This window comes from Heterocephalus glaber, unplaced genomic scaffold, assembly GCF_053883595.1.
Source record: "Heterocephalus glaber isolate CG9 unplaced genomic scaffold, H.glaber_assembly_v1.0 deba00000470, whole genome shotgun sequence".
NCBI lineage: Eukaryota > Metazoa > Chordata > Mammalia > Rodentia > Bathyergidae > Heterocephalus > Heterocephalus glaber.
This window is the reverse complement of record NW_028258145.1, coordinates 6,366,063-6,384,154: the sequence shown is the minus strand read 5'-3', so window position 1 is coordinate 6,384,154 and position 18,092 is coordinate 6,366,063. Positions and strand designations below refer to the sequence as shown.

The 18,092-nt window shown below is 44.1% G+C and overlaps 1 protein-coding gene across 41 annotated transcripts in view; it reads right to left on the bottom strand.

The window, feature by feature from the left end:
- Map4k4 (mitogen-activated protein kinase kinase kinase kinase 4) overlaps positions 1–16,770 on the bottom strand; it is a 163,572-nt gene extending 146,802 nt beyond the window's left edge. For 19 of the 41 annotated variants that reach the window (XM_013072140.3, XM_087203796.1, XM_087203891.1 and 16 more), the window contains exons 1-2: positions 16,384–16,769; positions 16,168–16,233 (exon numbers count right to left, since the gene is read on the bottom strand). In XM_013072140.3, coding sequence (XP_012927594.1) covers positions 16,168–16,233; positions 16,384–16,440 — 123 coding nt within the window. In that variant the 5' untranslated portion in view covers positions 16,441–16,769. Of the gene's footprint in view, positions 1–16,167; positions 16,240–16,383 lie in introns of those variants that run through there. The other 22 variants (XM_087203791.1, XM_087203734.1, XM_087203737.1 and 19 more) reach the window with 3 other exon arrangements.
- Between the last annotated feature and the right edge of the window lie 1,322 nt (positions 16,771–18,092).

Genomic DNA, 18,092 nt, shown 5'->3' with positions numbered 1-18,092 from the left:
GTGATGCTGAGACTACCAGATATCCATACGCAAATGAGTGAAGTAGCACCTTTTCACACCATCCACAAAATAATTAAAAGTGGATTAAAGAACTAAATGTTAAAAGCTAAAACTATAAAACTTATTGTTTCCTACATATGACCCCAAAAGCACTAGCAGAAGAAAGAGACAAACTAAACTGGACTTCAAAACAATTAAAACCTTGTTCTGGAAAATACAGTATCAAGAAAATGAAAAGACAATGAACAGAATGGGAGAAAAATTTTGCAAAGCATACACCTGGCAAGGGACTTATATCTTGAACACAAAGAACTCTTTCAACCTAAAATTTAAACAATGAATAAAGAATTTGAAAAAAATTTCCAAAGATATTCAAATGGCCAACAAACAAATGACAAGATGGTCAACACCATTAGTCAACAGAGAAACGCAAATCAAAAAAACTAAAATGAGGTCACATTTCACACATACTAAGAAGACTATAAAGAAAATGACAGATAATTATAAGTATTGACACAGATGTGAAGAAACTGAAAATTTCACATACTACCAGTGGGCTTGCGAATGGTACTGCCACTTTGGAAAACAATCTGAAGGGTCTGTAAAAGGTTAGAGAGAGGAACCCTACAACCCAGCAATTCCATAACCCACCCAGAACCTTGTATACAAATGTTCACAGCAGTAGCATTCCTAACAACCCAGCAGCAGAAACAACTCATACGTCCATCAACTAATTAACCAACATAATGTGGTATAGACACAAACTGGAATATTATCCAGCAATAAAGGTACTAACACATACTGATAGATGTGTGAACCTTGAGAACATTATGCTAAGTGAAAGAAGCCAGTCACAACAGGGCATGGCGATGGTACATGCTTCTAATCCCAACTCTGGGAGGCTCAGGCAGGAGGATGACAAGTTCAAGCCCAGCCTGGGCAACTTAGTAATTTAGGGAGAACTCGTCTCAAAATAAAAATAGCTGGGGTTGGAGATGCAGTTCAGTGTGAAGGCCCTCGGTTCAATCTCCATGGGGTGGGGGGATCCTGTCACAAAACACACAGTTTGATTCCATGTATATAAATTGCCTACAACAGGTAAATCTAAAAAGCCATGAAGATTAGTGGTAGCCTATGATAGGGATAGGGAAGGAGGTTAGTCAGTCACTGGAGGGTTAGGGTGTGGGGTTTATTTGGGGGATGGTGAAAATGCTATAAAATTGACTGTCACTATGGTTGCACAGCTCTGTAAGAAGACTAAAAGCCACTGAATTGTATGCTTTCAATGGGTGAAGAGTGTGTATGAACTGTGTCTTAACAAAACGGTTTTTCCTTCTTTTGTGACTCTTTTGAAAGCTAAGGTTGTTGTTCTACATTCCAGTACCCCCATTAGACAAGAGGAAGGGCTACTTTCCCAGCTTGTGCTGTTGGTGATGTTAGAGAATGGTGACTCCAGAGACACATTGGAAATGGGACTGGATGGAGTTAACAGGGACTGGATATACCTTCTGAAAGAATGGTGGTAAAGAAACTGCACATCAAGCAATGAAGGACAAGGATTGCTAATATTCAACTCCCTGGGCTCACCTCAACAGACTCTTCAGACCACAGCACAAGGAGAGGAAACAGAGACAGAGCTCAGCAAAGGCCTTCTGGTGAGAAGGAGGAGCTGAAACCAAGGCAGCTAGAGTTCAGTGTGAGAATTCAGACAAGAGGGGGAAAGAAGGGGAGATAAAACTAAAGATCTCTTCAGAGGGACCCTGTGATGATGAGCACATGCATGTAAGGAGGCTGCCCAAGGCATATTCAGAAGAACTGGAGGGAACAAAGGGATGGGAACAGCACCTATTCCCACCAGACTGACTGTAGGAAGCCACAGGCCATGACACACTGTGTGCTCAGAAAGCTGTTGCCTCAGCAGTGGGAGTAGATATGTGGGACAGGCCACTGCTCCAGACCTATGTTAACAAAAACCCTAAAAGTGAGCCCTAAATGGATCAAGTGATTTCTGTGTGACTTATTACACCCCAGAATGCAGCTCAGGAATACTCATACGAATATAAAAATACCCAGCGCCAAACAAGGAGAAATTCACATCTGGCACCCACTACAAGATGGAGAACAACCATCAACTGAAACCAACACAAAGCTGACAGATGTATGAGCTGCAGACAAGGATGTTCACACACCCATAATACTGTATCCCGTGTGTCCCAAGAATTAGAGAAAATTTAAAACCTGGAAAAAATGTAAAAAAAAGACCCAAATCAAACTTCTAGAGATAAAAAAAATGCAATGTCTTAAATGAAAAATATACTAAATGGGATTTTTTTTTTGGTACGGGGGATTGAACTGGGGATCTTGCACTTGTGAGGCAGGAGGCAGAATCACTGAGCTAAATCCCCAGCCCTAAATGGGATTATTGACAAAGTCAACAATTGAAGATGAAAAGATAACTGAAGAAGCCTGAGCAAGAGAAACTATCCAAAATGAAGCCCACAAAGAATCTGAATATAAAGTGCACCAAGGAGCTATGAAACAACTTCAAGGGGCCTAATTTTCAAGTAATGTCCCCAAGCCAAGGAAAGGCGCAGCAAGTAGGGGGAAAATCTGATCAAATTGCTGCATCCTGGTATAAGAAGCTGAGAAACCACAACACAAAAAGCAAGAGGGGAAAAAAAGCATCAAATTGCTCAAAACCAAGGACTCAGGAAAGTCTTAAAAGCAGCTTGAAAAGAATGACACATACATACAAAGGCGTAACAGCAATAGGGTTAACATTTCTCAGTTAAAGCAATGCAAGTGAAAGACAATAGACTAGCTTTAAAACTCAATCTAAAAAAATAAAACCTCAATCTAGAATTTTATACCCACCAAAAATATCTTTCAAAAATGAAAAAAGTTTTCAGACACACAAAAGCTAAAAGGATTTATCACCAGACTTACACTACAAAGTGTTAAAGTCATTCAGACAGAAAGAAAATGATACCAAAAGAATTAAGGATCTACACAAAAGAATGCCCAATACCACAAATGGTAATCACATGAGTACATTTACTAGTTTCTTTTACTTACTAGCTTCTACCATAAGCCTCTTCTACTTGAAGCATGTATCATTTGAAAGTAGATTATAAATGTATGTGCTGTAAACTCTAAAGCAACCTGTAAAGTATGGTATGGCTAATAAGCTAACAAAGGAGACAAAAATAGAAAAAAAAATTGCAAAGGAGATAAAATGGAATCAGAGGAAAACACTCAATCCCAAAGACAGAAAAAGGAAAAGATAAAACTACCAATGAGAACAAGTCCTCACAAAACTGGAAAAAAATAAAGACAAGGAAAAAAACTATGTAAGATTTAACACTAAATCACTATTTTTCATATAACAATTAAGAATATATTTTCAACTAACTGATAGCAAACTAGTATCCAATTTAATGTTGGAAGCTGATGACTGACAAAGCCTTGCTTAAGCAAAATGAAACAAAAATAATCTCACACTTTAAAGGCTGGGATTACTAACTGAAACATCCTATTTTCCAGTAAAATTAGAGAAAGGTTAGAAACATATCAGTCTATACAATTTGTTTTGTTTTGTTTTGTTTTTTGACACCGGGGATCAAACTCGGGACCTTGCACTTGCAAGGCAGGCAGCAGCACCACTGAGCTAAATCCCGGGCCCTATAATTTTTTATTTTTAAAACAGTCACAAAACCATTTTACTTAGTAAGCTCAGAAAAATAATTATTTTATCCACATCATCAAAAAGCAAACAGAGCCATACACTGCACAATGACCTTTCCACCAGCAGTGAACAGTAAATATGACAGTGGTCCTATAAGATATGTTGCCCAGTAATGCCACAGCTCTTAGTGTGTGTGGGTATACTATATTTATACAATTGCCAAAACCATCAAATGACATACTCTCACAACATAATCTCATTAATGCATGACTGTGTGTGCCAAATGGAGAAAAAAAAAAGCAATGCAAAATTTCATCTTTTAATTGCTTCCTTCCATAACTTGAATTACAGAAACTTTTAAAAACTATTCTGAGTATTACAAACCTGTTCCCAGTGTTCCACCCTGCCAGCCCTAGGCCCGGGGTACCAGCAGCTGAACAAAGCAGTCCTCTCTATGTGCATGTAGTGCAGAAGCAAGACGTACTGACTTCAGGCCATCCACTCAACAGGTATTATTCAGACACTCCACAAAAGACACCCGGAGGTGTACTAAGGGCTCTGCCTCTGATGTGGATGCACAGGCTCTAACTGGACAGGCTTCACTGAAGCAGGAGGTTCAGACCAATGAACACCAAACAGCAGCAGATGCTGGAGTCCCAAGACCTGGCTGGCTCAAGGCAAACTGAGTGGAGACAGCTAATTACCATTATCAATGGAAAACACCCTTCCTATCTTTACTTCACCTCTCCTGTCTGGTATTAACCAAGAGGATGAGTATAGGCCTTGTTTTAAACCAAACAGACTGTTTTGTTTTTCCTCACCCATCTGTCTGTGTATACCTATCTCCTTTATCAGATCTAGCTCAGCTATCAGGTCATACACTCTCAGTCCCTACTCTTCCCCACCTGCAACCTCATCCTCTTCAACCACTTGTTCACTTTCTGCCCTACACACTGGGCTGTATGCTGCACAAGGGCACGAGATGACTGCCTTTCTTGTTCACTGTCACCCAGGAGCAAGCCTTGCATGGAGTCTTGGCGCACATTATACAGGCAGTAAGCACTTCAGCAATGAATGAGAGGAATCTTGCCTGGCAGAATAGGCTCAAAGTATCCATAGACAGTGAACGAAAGCACAGATACCAAGCCCTCAAATCACTGACAGCAAGTACTGCATTCACAGATTTTTTTTCTGAGCAGTAAGGGAGGGAGCAACAGGAATGGAAGAGGGGCTGGGGGCATGGGAGTTCCTGCCTAGCATGCCCAAGGCCCTGGGTTTAACTGGGGGAGAAGTGGGTTCTGATGATGAGAAAACCTGCAAAGGCCCAGAGAGCTGGGAGCTCTAAGATACCAACCACAGACTGGAAAGGGCCTGGAATTTGTGTCTCCCCTTGGTGAGTGAATGAACACTCCCAATAGTTTGGCATCACCCTGAGAACTCCCTCAACCCTCACTGACACTCAGCATCTAACTGGGACCTCAACACATCTGCATCCCTTGAAAAACAGCAGTCTGCTGTGTATTACACGTAGTCTCTGCCTTGAGATCTCGAGACTGGAAAGTCACAGAACTGCACAACAACCACATGGTCTCACAAAAACAGAAAGCGGAAGAAAACTTGAAGTCAACAGCAGTGTTCTCCCACTGTCACAAGCAGGTAAGAATAGGCTCAAGTTCAAGAATTCTCAAAAGGCACACAATTCTTAATGCAATTACATTGACCTAAATGCACCCAAAAAGTCCTAATAAAAGTATCACAAATTGAACATCAGAATAAGAGTTAGAAAAATATTGTGAAAGTACACTTGAAGCAAATGAAAATGAGTGAACTCATTCACAGCAAGTCATTTAACCTGACATATACATTCCTCTGACCAAAGGTAACAGGTTTTCATTTCTAAAATCAGGAGTCAATAGTTTCTGCTTGGGATAAAAGAAAACTAGTTTAGCATCACATGACAAATGGCTATTACACAAAGGAATCCCCCAAACACCAGTAAGAAGAAAAAAACAGTTTGCCCCAGTTCTATTTCTTGATACTCCAATGATAGTAAGTAGTTTGTCTTGTTAGAGATAAGTAGCCACAGTCACATTTAAAGAAATGACTTGAGCTCACAGAGGTGACTAACAGTGAGGATGAGGAAAGGAAAGGTCTCAGTGAGAGCAACTTTGGACTGCTCCCCAGCCAAATAGAGACATCGAGTGCGGTTATCAGAATCAGGTGTCTGCTCACACTGCCAAGAAGCAGGAAGACCAGGCCATTCCTGGCCTTCCATCATTCTTTCAACACATGGTTCCAGCAAGCACAATCGCAGAACGAGACAGTGACACTGGGCATAGCCACCTTCTAAACATGTTTACCTACAACAGCCACAGGAAGCAACTCTACTGAGCATTATCCATTACACAGATCAGCACGCATGTGGTTTGTATATCTACGCACAGGAGTACAATGTGGGAATAAAAAGGGAACACATAGCTACATGGATGAATCTCTAAAACATGCTCTGTGAAAGGGACCTCTTTCATACAATAAACTACACATTGTATGATTCCACTTAAATAAAATGTGCAAAACAGGCACAATTATACAAACAGGACAATAATGATTTCTGGGGCTCTGAGTTAGAACGGGATGAAGGTAACGGGGTTTGGGTTTAATGATCTCGTTGGTAAGACCGAAGAGTTCCAACAACTGCTTTGTGGTAATGGTTCCACTGCTCAGTAAATTTACTAAAAATCACCAAAATGGAAGTTTGATCTGGGTGAATTTCACGTGACATATTTTTTTAAAATCTCAATAAAACTATTGAAAAATAAAAACTTTCCTTTATCTCTTGAAGGCTTCAAAACAGCAAACAGCAGGCTAATACATGACACACACCACCTTCTATCTCACCTCCATTCCCCACCTTCCTCTTGGACATTGCCCTGGGCTTACTCCTCCCAAATCTGATGTTAGCATAGACATAGCTGGCCCCATTTGCGTTTTGTTGTTGACACTGTTTGGTGTTATTTTAGATGAAAAGGAAAAAAAATGCCTGACCAAAACCATAAGTTAAAAATCAAAGACACATAGCCTGTAATCTCAATACTCAGGAGGCTGAGGCAGGAGGATTGCTGCAAATTCAAGCCAAGTATGGACTACATGGTGATTCAAGGCTAGCCTGGACTATACAGCGAGACTCCATCTACTTAAAAAAAAAAACAAAAACACCCAAAGACACAACTTCCAGTCAAACACAGCAGACTGATCATAAGTCATGGGGCTTAACACCCATAAAAATGATTATAAGGTGAAAAGGTGGAGATACAGGACCGGAGATGCAGCAGAGATCATTTCTACCAGGTTCTGGCAGCTAAGAAGTAGACAGGTCAGTAACAGACTCACAAAGAGCAAAAGTCCTGACCCACTGAACACCTACTGAGAAGGCATCAGAAGTGAGACAGGTGGCCCCCACAACATGGTCACTTGGAAACAATGACATCAAAGGAGGTGCAGGGCTAACGTCAGGGAAATGCAATAAAAGCATGTACCCCTTCCTCTGCCTCAGTCTGGTGACTATCCAGCATCATTCCACACCCACTTCATACCCACAGGAAACCAGTGGACTCGTTCATGAAAGATCCCCACTCCAGATGAGGACACCGGGCAAGGTGGAGGACAGAAGGATCTGGGGCCATGAAAGAATTCAAATTTTCAGCCCATGTATCCTTTCTTACATAGCTACTGGAGGATGTGCTTCAGAAAAACGAGATAGGACACCAAAAAAAAAAGTGGGCCAGGGATTTAGCTCAGTGGTTCCGCCACCTGCCTCGTAAGCGTGAGGTCCTGAGTTCAATTCCTGGTACCAAAATAAAAAAGAAAAAGAGAGAGAAGACTGTGGCATCCAAGAAACAGGACCAAGAGCACTCATACCTGCCCAGCTCTGAGGTTTCTCGAGGGTGGAAAAATGGGAATCAAAAGGTTATCTGAGGGCTGGGAATTTAGCTCAGTGGTTCCAGCGCTGCCTGGCCTGCAAGCACAAGGACCCGAGTTCGATCCCCAGTACCAAAAAAAAAAAAAAAAGGTTATCTGAGCCAGACACAGGCCTGCAATCTAAGTGCTTAGAAGGCTGAGGCGGGAAGATCACAGGAAGTTCAAGGCCAGCCTGGGCTACAGAGTGAATTCAAGACATCTGAACTACATAGTGACTGATACCTTGTCTTCAAAAAAATGAAAGGGTATCTGAAACAACAAATTATCTGATATATTTAGCATTAGGAAAAACTGCTGATAGAGACTAAACTCCTCTAGCATTTATCTTTTAAGGCATATGAAGAGGAAAAGTAATGACAGGTGCACAGAAAACACACCACTGTAAAGAAACGTGAGGGGAGGGGTACTGTTGCAAAAAGGAAATGTAATCATATTTACCTGATTGGCTCACACATTAAGTAGTATCTGCACAATCAAGATGATATAAACAACTACTGTGTCATTTTAACCCAAAATTATGATATACTCATCGAAGGGAAGAGGCAGGGAGAGGTGCCAAACATGCAATATTATCGAACTACAGTTAACTACTGTTACAGGAAGTCAACAAAGCTTTAAAACTGATAAACTGAGAAACAGCCACCGAAGCTTATAATTTAAAAGTATGGTAGTAAATATCCAATGTAGCAGCCAAAAGCATTGAGAATGGCACCTCTGGGTGACAGACTGAGGTGTGAAATGTGCATTTCAGAGTCACTTGATTATAACTACACACGTTCAGGACTGTGATAAGTCTTTTAAGGCCTTTCATATATAACAGAAGGTCTGCAAAGTTATCTTGTGAAAGTGGGCCTTTTTCCTTTAATGACTTAGACTTTATAGGCTAATTTGCCCATATTCAGCCACAGCTTAGGAGATTACAATCCCCTGAAGTCAAAGACATTTGGCTGGAGGCTCAAACCTAGAAGCACAGGAGCTCAGGTTCCCCAGTCCTGGGTCTGTCATCATACATAAGAGAACCACAGCTGAGCTGGGACAACAGCTCAGGGCACCAGAGCACCAGGCTGAGGGAGAGTTGTGCTCCAAGTCCAACTTGATAGTTCAGTGACCCTCAAAACCTGGCCTACTCACTGGCACACATAGCAAGGCCTCTTCAGAAATTAAGATTAGGTACTGTAGGTAAAAACTCTGCAACTCTGATAGCAATAACCAGTCTTCATTTCAGTTTCTATCCATTTATTTCTGTTGTATTTTACCATACAGAAAAGCCTTGGTGAGGTCAAGCCACGAAGCCTTAGAGCTCAACGGGAGCTGTTCCCAAGGGCGGGCCCATTCAGTCTTAGTGCAGCCTGCTGGGCGGAGGGTCCCCAGGTGTGGAGAGGCAGGGCTTGAAGCTGAGTCTGTGGGTGGAGTCCAGGGGGACAAAGGCACTACCCTCTTCACTCAACACTGGAATTAAGAAAACGGTCCAGCGCCACCAACAGCAAGGTCAATACCTGCTGGATGCTTCATCATTTTTCACCTTGTCTCTGGAACTCACTTATAGATATCAAGTTTCTAAGATCCCAGTTTTTAAACTGGTGAAGTTCTAAAACTTACTATTCTAGCCTTTCCCACAAAATTCTTACCAGAAAAAGTATCTCTCAAATAACAAAAGTATGTTATTAATTAGTTAACCAAGGAGGCAGTTTTTCTTCTGAATAATGCCAGGAGTCGCTATTAGTGAATGTACCAGTCTCTTCCTGTCACAAATTTAAAAACTTATTATAGTAAAAGACATACAGTATTCCCATGAATCCCCCTCAATGCTTCTCACTTCAAACACACTTATCTCACTGTTCCTGCCACTTTCTGAAGAAGCTCTGAAGTCCTCTTTTGTGTTGTCTTTGCAAGATGTGATCAAAAATACAGTGAACACTGCTGCTAAGTGCCATCTGATGGAAAGGCAGGCTGGTAAACACATCACAGTGTGTCTTCATCCACTTTATTCACCAGGCCTGCCACCCTGAGACTTCCCCAAAAATTCTTCCCCAAAGTCAAAATGACCATGAAAGGTAAACAATTTGAATCAAGTTAGGACACCAAGGCCACTACAATAGCATAACTAAAGACACTTATGAATGAGGACTTCGAGAACTGCTTCAGAAGGTGGTGACCAGGCATGGTGGTAAAGACCTGTAATCTCAGCACTTGAGAGGCTGAGGCAGGAGGATCACTGCAAGTTCAAGGCCAGCCTGACCTACATAGCGAGACTCTGTCTCCAAAAAAAGAAAAAGAAAAACAGAAAGTGGTAAGAATGATGAAGTCTGTCTGAAGCAAGGGGAAGTATAAAAAGCAACGTGTCTTTTACTGTAATACATGTTTTAATTTAAACACTATTGTTCGATCACACCTCATATTTTGGCTCATGGTTTCTGAGGGTTTGGTCCATGCACAATTGGCTCCAAGACAGAAACAGCATGGCAGAAGGGCACAGGAGAGCAAAGCTGCTCAATTCATGGTAGCCAGAAAGTAGCAAGGGACGGGAAGAGCTGGGGACAAGAATACGCCCTTCGAAGACATGCCCCAGTGACCACCTCTTCCAGCAAGCCTCACCTCCTACAGCACAGTCAGCCATGAACTCATCAGATTAATCCACTGATGAGCACGGATGCAATCACCTTCCCCAAGTCCCACCTCTGAACACATAAAACTTTTTGGGGACATTTTATATCTAAACCATAACTCTGAATAAACCTCAGGGGAAAAAAATCATATTCTATTTGGTAAACACTGACAAAACAGTATAAACACAAGAACATATTTACCACCACACTGGTGGTAAATACAACATTATTCTATCCTCCTTAGTTCTCTTCCTAGCTATCCTTCCACACATCCAGAAATTTTATTGATTCTATTCTTATGTTATTAGAGCACAGCATCTACAAGTCTTCAAGTCAAGTAAATACATGGGACTCTCTACCTGGATAATCAAGTGACTGCCCCCAAATTAAATATTAAAAACCTCATAATTCAGATTAGCATCACAAGTAACCCAACTAGTGAGCAATTTTATCTGTAATCAATTTCCAAAGTATCTATTTGTAAATATCCTATATACACTTGATCTTAGCCAAAAGGCCGAGAAGCAATAAAATATCCTATATAATGAACTGCAATTCATTTTATATCCATCAACTGTGACAGAAACACTTTCAAAACACTTACTAAAAAGCTAAAGAAGTGACCTAAAAATCTTTTCAGCCCTTCAAATTATCACACACTCCAAATGAGTAGTGGGATTTTGAATGTTTGCCAAGGAGTAAATCCTTGACTCTAATACAGTGGTCAAGCAGTCTGGGCTTTTGTACATTTTACTTCAGTTAGTACTCATACTTAACCTTTATCCAAGCCAGGTGGAGAACCTCCCGGGTGACCACTCTTATCAGTTCTGCCTTGATGCCTTCACTTTCTGTGTCTGAAAAGCAGTAACCCACGCAGTTATTTAAATACCTTACTGGTATCTGCCAATTTTTTAAATGGCTAGAATAAAGGACAGGGCAAATGAAGGCACTGATACCAATAAACAGCACAGGCATCATAACCAAAACACAGCTGCAAGAGACTGAGAATACGTGAAGCTCCAAGAGCGGGCAAGCTCTTGACTCAAACAGCTGCTTGCACCAGTTGGGCACATACTTACCAAGGAAGCCAAAGGCAAAAGTGTATGAAATTTCTATGTTAAGGCATCTATCTGTAAGGTGAAGTGTACTTAATTTTCAGTATTTTTAGCTCCTTGAAAATGAACTCCTCAGATGATCATTCTTTAGCCTGGCAGCCTGATCAGTGATACATTATTTCAAAAGTAGACATTTCAAAAATGTCTCCACTCCTCCAGGCTCAATGTACGGAAGCATGCACTGTACCAAGAGTGTCTGAACAGTACTTTTAGATTATGTTCATATGTAGAAATACACAAGTATTCAACAATGATTTTAAAAAATGGCAAAATGCAAGTCTGCAGCTACACAACTGAATACATGTTTATTATGAAGTCCCAATCAACACGGAATTAAAGACCCCACCACCAACAAGGGGTCTGGGTTTTCTGTTAACTTTTAGCATTTCTAATTTAGTGGGACAGCTTTCAGGATGTGAGCTGCTGCTACCTAAGAGAGCTACACACCAATACTTGTTTAACAAGCTGGCATGCCCCCACCTTCCCAAGGTCCAGGATCCTCCCAGCAGGAAGGAAATCCTTGTCTTGGAACAAGCCTGGACATGCCACCCCACAGCAGCCTCCTCCCAGGGAAAACCCCAGGTCTGGACATCTGCACGTCTGCACCTCCTAAAAGAAAAAGACCTGTCACACTTGGAACAGTCAGAGAACCCCTCACAAGGCTGAAGTGTCTGCTCCAAAATGTGAGTCAGGATTTTTAAAAGCCACACAATTTATAGGAAATTTTATTGCTGAACCGTCAAAGGAATTGTAGTACTTTCCCCTGCTAATCCCAAGGCTCCTCAATGCTTAAAGAATATGCCCCAAACTCCAGCCCAAAAAGTGCCTCCCCGAGGTTCCTACTTCTCCCTAAACCTCCTGCCACTCTCAAAAGTCACTCTGAGCCCCTCTGCCACACACTCTCTCCTGCCTTTGTGACCTGTGGGCTACAGAATCACACAGTGCCCAAGGGGGTATGAGCAAACTCTTGAGTGCTGACCCCTTACCTTCCAAGTCTTTGGGACTGGGGTACTCTCCAGTCCAAACTTCCAGGACAGAGCTCTGCAGAGGGGTCAGACACACTGTCCTCCATAAAGCCTGTCATTGCTCCTCTGAATGAGCCCTACTGCAGACATTCCACCTGCTAGATTCTACACTGTTAACAAATAACCCTATGACTCCATACAAACCTTTTTTATTTCTTTCTTTCCAGTACCAGGGCATGAACCTATAGCTTTCATACTGAGCTACATCCCCAGCTTTTTTTATTCTTTTTTTTAATTTCGAGATAGGCTCTCACTAAGCTGCTAAGTTGCCCAGGCTGGTCTTGAACTTGTGATCCTCCCGCCTCAGCTTCCCAGAGTGCTAGGATCACAGGTATGTGCCACACAGCTGAACAGTCCTTTCAAGATTCAGTTTTCTTTCTCAGGAGCAGCACGTTCACAAAATATAAAACAACAGTAATCACCTCAAGAAAAACACAAAAACTGTCAAAAAATAATTAACAAACTCCAAAATAATAAACTTGACTTATTTCTTGTTTTAATTTTCCACACTATCACTATTCCTAGTAATGAAAATAATTGAAATTCACCATATTCATTCAACCTGTGGAATCAGGAAGCAGACATACAGAATATGGGCGTTTCTTTTTTAAAAAAATTGATACTCTGAATGTAACGTTGTGAAGAGAACTTCACTCTCTCGAAACCACCTCTACACAAGCACACGGGAAGCAAAAAAAAAAATGAGGGGTATGGGGTAGGGTTGGAAATCAAACCCAGGGCCCGGCACATGCTAGGCAGGCCCAACTTTAGCTATAGCCCCAGCCTCACGAGAAAAAAAAAAAAAAAATTAAAAGCTTTAACTTATCACTATCCTTTCCCAAAATCCCACAAAAATGTAAGGTTACAAATAAATCTGTCTAAAACAAAGAATATATTGTCTTCAAATTCTTTTTGAATTCACTTTTTTCAGAGATATTAAAAAACTGAAAGATATTCCCAAAAAAGCCATTTTCATAAAACATCAAAACTCAAGAAATTTTAAACTCATTCCCTTCACATACAATCCCTTCAAACTAAGCAACTTGTCACTAGAAACAAAAAACTTCCTAGAAAAAATTTTAAAATGGAAAACACAATACTAAAATAAATTAGGACTACAGGTTATTCTGCTTTATAGGAGATCACATCTTCTAAAAAGAAAACATTAGCAGGGTGTGGTGGTGCATGCCTGTGATCCCAGCATTCTGGGAGGCTGAGGCAGGAGGATGGCCATGATTTCTCAGCCAACCTGGGCTACATAGTGAGTTCAAGACCAGACTGGACTATATAGCGAGACCTTGTCTCAAAAAAAACCCAATAAACAAATAAAAAGAAAACATAAATAACAAATTAATTGCAATAAACTAAAACCACCATGTGCAAATGAACCAACAAAAATCCCAAATAAATCCCTATGCATAATGGTAAATGGCTCTAAAAATCATACACTGAAAAGGAAAGCAGAGATCCTGTCTCTACTGAAGACAGTTCATCATCACTGGAGAAGTTTTTTGATAGAAACAGGTCTGGAGACACGTAGGGGGCAATCAGAAAAATGTTAACACTGGATTTGTGATATTTGCCTAAGTGTAACAGTAACATTGTGATGATGTTAAAAAAGGAAAAAACATCCTAACGTATTTATGGGTGAAATGGTACCTGGAGTTTCCCTTAAAATAAAAGGGGGGAAGATGATTACAGATGAAACAGATTAGTCAGGGGCAGATAACTGTTAAACTGAGCTATCAACTCTTCCTGGATTCTTGAAATTTTCCAAGATAACGAGAATACCTCTTGTGAGCAAAATCTCAAATGCCGCTTAGTTCTGCGTTACATGCAACTTTTATACACATTTCTTAAATCCTGAGGTTTACATAATTAGAGAACTGCTCAACTGTACATACAGACTCTGTAGTCAAGAGTTCCTGTCACTGCCAGTATCCCAAAAACTTTCCAAATGTAGTACTCTGCAAATCTCCTGGAATAGCTCTGTGGATGGGAGCTGGAAGTGAGGAGGAAATGAAGAGGGAAAATCCACAGTGGACCTGCCCAAACTGACACCATAAAGAGCACCCAACTCTTAAAACCAATTCCTCATTCATACTGAGGTCCCATTCTTTGCTTTTTCTTAGTTTCAAAAAGCCTGCTGGCTTATTGCATTGCCCTCAACATCCATGCTGACCAAGGAAGACACAATCCAACTACTGTGTAACCAGGTCAAAAACAAGCTCTGGCTAACTGGCTGGGAAGAGTATACTCACCATTTAGATTTGGCTAGAAAAACTGGGTTAGAAAAAAATCGCCCAGTGCTTAAACAAACACGGGTTGGGGAGGACGTCTCTCAGCCAATAACTAGGCACTCAGTAGTTGCAACAGTCTTTTCCAAAATTTTCCAAAGCCTCCCAAATTCAGTTGAGCCCAGCAGGCTTAAGTTAACAGGGCTTCCTTTCAAATTCAAAAATCTGGACTGGGCCCCAACAGTTAACCAGCGAAACACACGCTAATTCAGTTAAGATCACCAAAGGAGACACACTCCAGCACACCACAGGCCAGCCGGCCAGTCGTGGCCCAGGCCTGCTGGGGCAGTCAGAGGTAGGGAGATGCTTCAAGGGATAGACAAACGCTGTTCAGAAAGCAGAAAGCAGACAATAGGATCCACACTTCATTCTGCCTAAGAAAACGTCTACAGTCAGCTTCCAAACCCCTCCCTTCCATTTTTAATGAGACAATGACAGTTCTTCATGGTGAGCCACAAAGCCTCGCTTCATAAGATCATTTTCTTTTCTAACTTAACCTTGTGCCCACTCTAACAAGCTAGAAAACTCCCCTCGAGCAGATAACTCGCAGAAAACCTCTGATAACGAGCAACAAATCAAGTCTGGGAGAATGTAGCATTCTGTTTTGAATGTTCGAGGCCTGTGCCTCCATTACCTACAGCTCTTTCACGAGCTCTACAAATGTGCACGGATGAAATGAATAACACATCAGGTGTCAGCTACTCAGCTCGGACTCACAGTGTCCAGATTCTTTAGTTTCTTGGGGGGGGGGGTAGTTAAAGGGAAAGACCTGGGGTGGGTGTGAAACCAGGGCATCCTTGCCTCCTCTCCCTCATCTCTGTTTCAATTACACAGCTGTCAAACAGGTTATTCCTGGAATTCATTTTATAATCCCCACACAGTAATTCTTCCTGCTCCTGTTGCCCAAACACACTCCTCCCTGCTTCCCCAAAATCTGTGCCCAGCTTCGGATCCAGGGAAGGAGGCGAGGCAGGGCGGAGTTCTAAAGCAATCCCAGGTAATACTAAGTCCCCACCTCGAGCCCTGGGGCAGCCAGGAAATGGGATGACAATGTCCCTAAGGCCAAGGAACCAGGGGCTGAGAGTGATTCCAGGCCAGGTCTGCCGGTATCAAATATTAATGCGCGCGCGCACACACACACACAAACACACACACACACTCAGAGGCCAGATTTGGAGAAAAAAGAAAAAGACGCAGGTTGTCTTGGGGGGAAGAAAGAAATCCTCTTCAATTTCACTGGGGGAAAAAAAAAAGTGCATGCCTAACAGTGGCCGATTTCTTTATCGCACAGCCAGGAAATGAGGTCTTCAGAGACCTGGGCGAGTCTCCCCTCGGGGTGCGGAGCAGCGGCTGCAGGGCGAGCCCTCCCCGGGCGCGGCCTTGCCGCGAGGCTCCGTCCCCCAGGGTCCTCAGCACGAAGTTTCCACACGCCACGGGAACAAAGGAGGCGCCCACACCGACCTTGTAGACTTGTCCGTAGGTGCCATTTCCGACCACTTCCACGAGCTCGAAGATCCCCGCGGGGTCCTGCAGGGAGAAGAGGAGGGGTCAGCGGCCCAGGGCCCGGCGGGCAGAGGAGGAGGAGGGAACCCGCCGTCGCCGGCGCCCCGGTGTCCCTGCGCCGCCCGCGCCCGTAGACAAAGGGGCCGCGCCCGCGCCCGCGCAGCCGCCGCTTACCCGCAGCGCCGAGAGGTCGATGTCCACCAGGCTCTTGGCGGGGGAGTCGTTCGCCATCTTCCCGCGGTCCCGCCCGGGCTCCGCCGGGTGCGGGGCACGACGAGCGTGCGCGGCGGTGGCGCTCACACCATGGCCCCGGGCGTCGCCCGCCGCCTCAGGACCGGCCCGCGCCCAGAAGCCGCGAGCCAGCGAGCGCGCGCGAGGCCGCCAGACAAAGATCCCCGGGCGGCGACGCGGGGCGGGGCGGCGACGCGGGGCGGGACCGGGACCTCGAAACGCAGAACGCAGAAAACGGCTCCCCCTTCCCCTCGCAGGCTGGAGAACGGACGGAAACGCGCTCACGCCCGGAGCTCGCGGGGAGGCGAGGCGCCGGGCGCTTTGCGCTCGTCTTGAATATTCACCAGGGTGGGCGGGGCCGGGCAGTCGCCGGCGGGGCGGGCTATTTGAATATTCATCGAGGTGGGTGGTGCCGAACAATGGCTGGGCAGGCACCCGGGTACTCGACTATTCAGCAGGGGCGGGGCCGGACTAAAGTCTGGAGGCGCGCGGGCTTCTTGAATATTCATTTAGGGGTGGGGCCAAGCAATGGCGGACTGGGCGCGGGCGTAGTGACTATAAGGGTCGGTGGAGCAGGACAGTGGCCGCCCCGCTCGGGCCTCATGAATATTCATCAGGGGCGGGTCCAGGCCTTGTCTCTGGGGGTGCTGGTCTCGGGGGCACGAGGGGTTCGAAAAGCGTCCTGGATGGGGGCAACGCGCTCCCACCTCGCAGTAACAATGACCAGAGAAGGGACCCTTCCAGAGACCCCAAAGCCAGGAGGCAGGAGGGACTCCGTGGCTCTTGTGGAGAGGGCTGGAGCCGGTCCGCCTGGGTGGAGCGGGCCTCTCTCTGGCCTTGCCCTGCCAGCTCACATGCTGAGCATGTGTACACATGCACCCAGAGACCCTCGCTTCTAGTGGCCCTGCGCGAGCAGCCGCGATCTGCCCGGCCGCACTCCCAGATCTGCGGGGCTTCAGACTCTGTACCTGGAGGTCACCAAGGGTCAAGACAGGCAGCCTCTCACGCTGGAAGGCAGTTAGGCAGAGTTCTCTCCTGTTTCATCCAGTCATTCTTAGCACATTCCTGCACCAGCCAAAAATATTCAGTGGTTCCCCAGCGCTGGGTACCTGACAGCTTGTGGGCTAACCCCCAACTTCAGGTCCAGGGCCTCTTGGCCTGTTCTCAGATGAAGCTATGGTTACTGCGAGTTGCAGCTTGCTGACAGCAAGGCCCCACCTGCCTGCAAATCCAAGGCCCTTCACCCCTGGGCTTCACCAACAATAGAGTTGTTATCATCACCTACTGTACCCACCTTACACACCTGCATAGTGCTGAGTGTTCTACATACAATTCCCAGCCCTAGGGTAAGGAAACCAAAGTACAGAAAGATAAGCAATGAACCCACGCCCATTCTGTGTCAGGGGAGCTGTGTCAGGGGAGCTGTGTCAGGGGAGCGGGGATTTCTCCCTATGAACCCATCCCAAAATTCAAGTCTGATGCCACTCAAGTGGTCTGTTCCACTCAGATTAGGTTCAGCACCTTCCTACTTCCTGCCAGTTTAAATTTCAAAGTTTTCGACCTGAAAAATCTCTTTCAGGCTTAAGACATATCCAAGGATGCCTGGTATTCACTGATTTGATAAATCACAGTAACCAAAGTGCTTCTTGGAT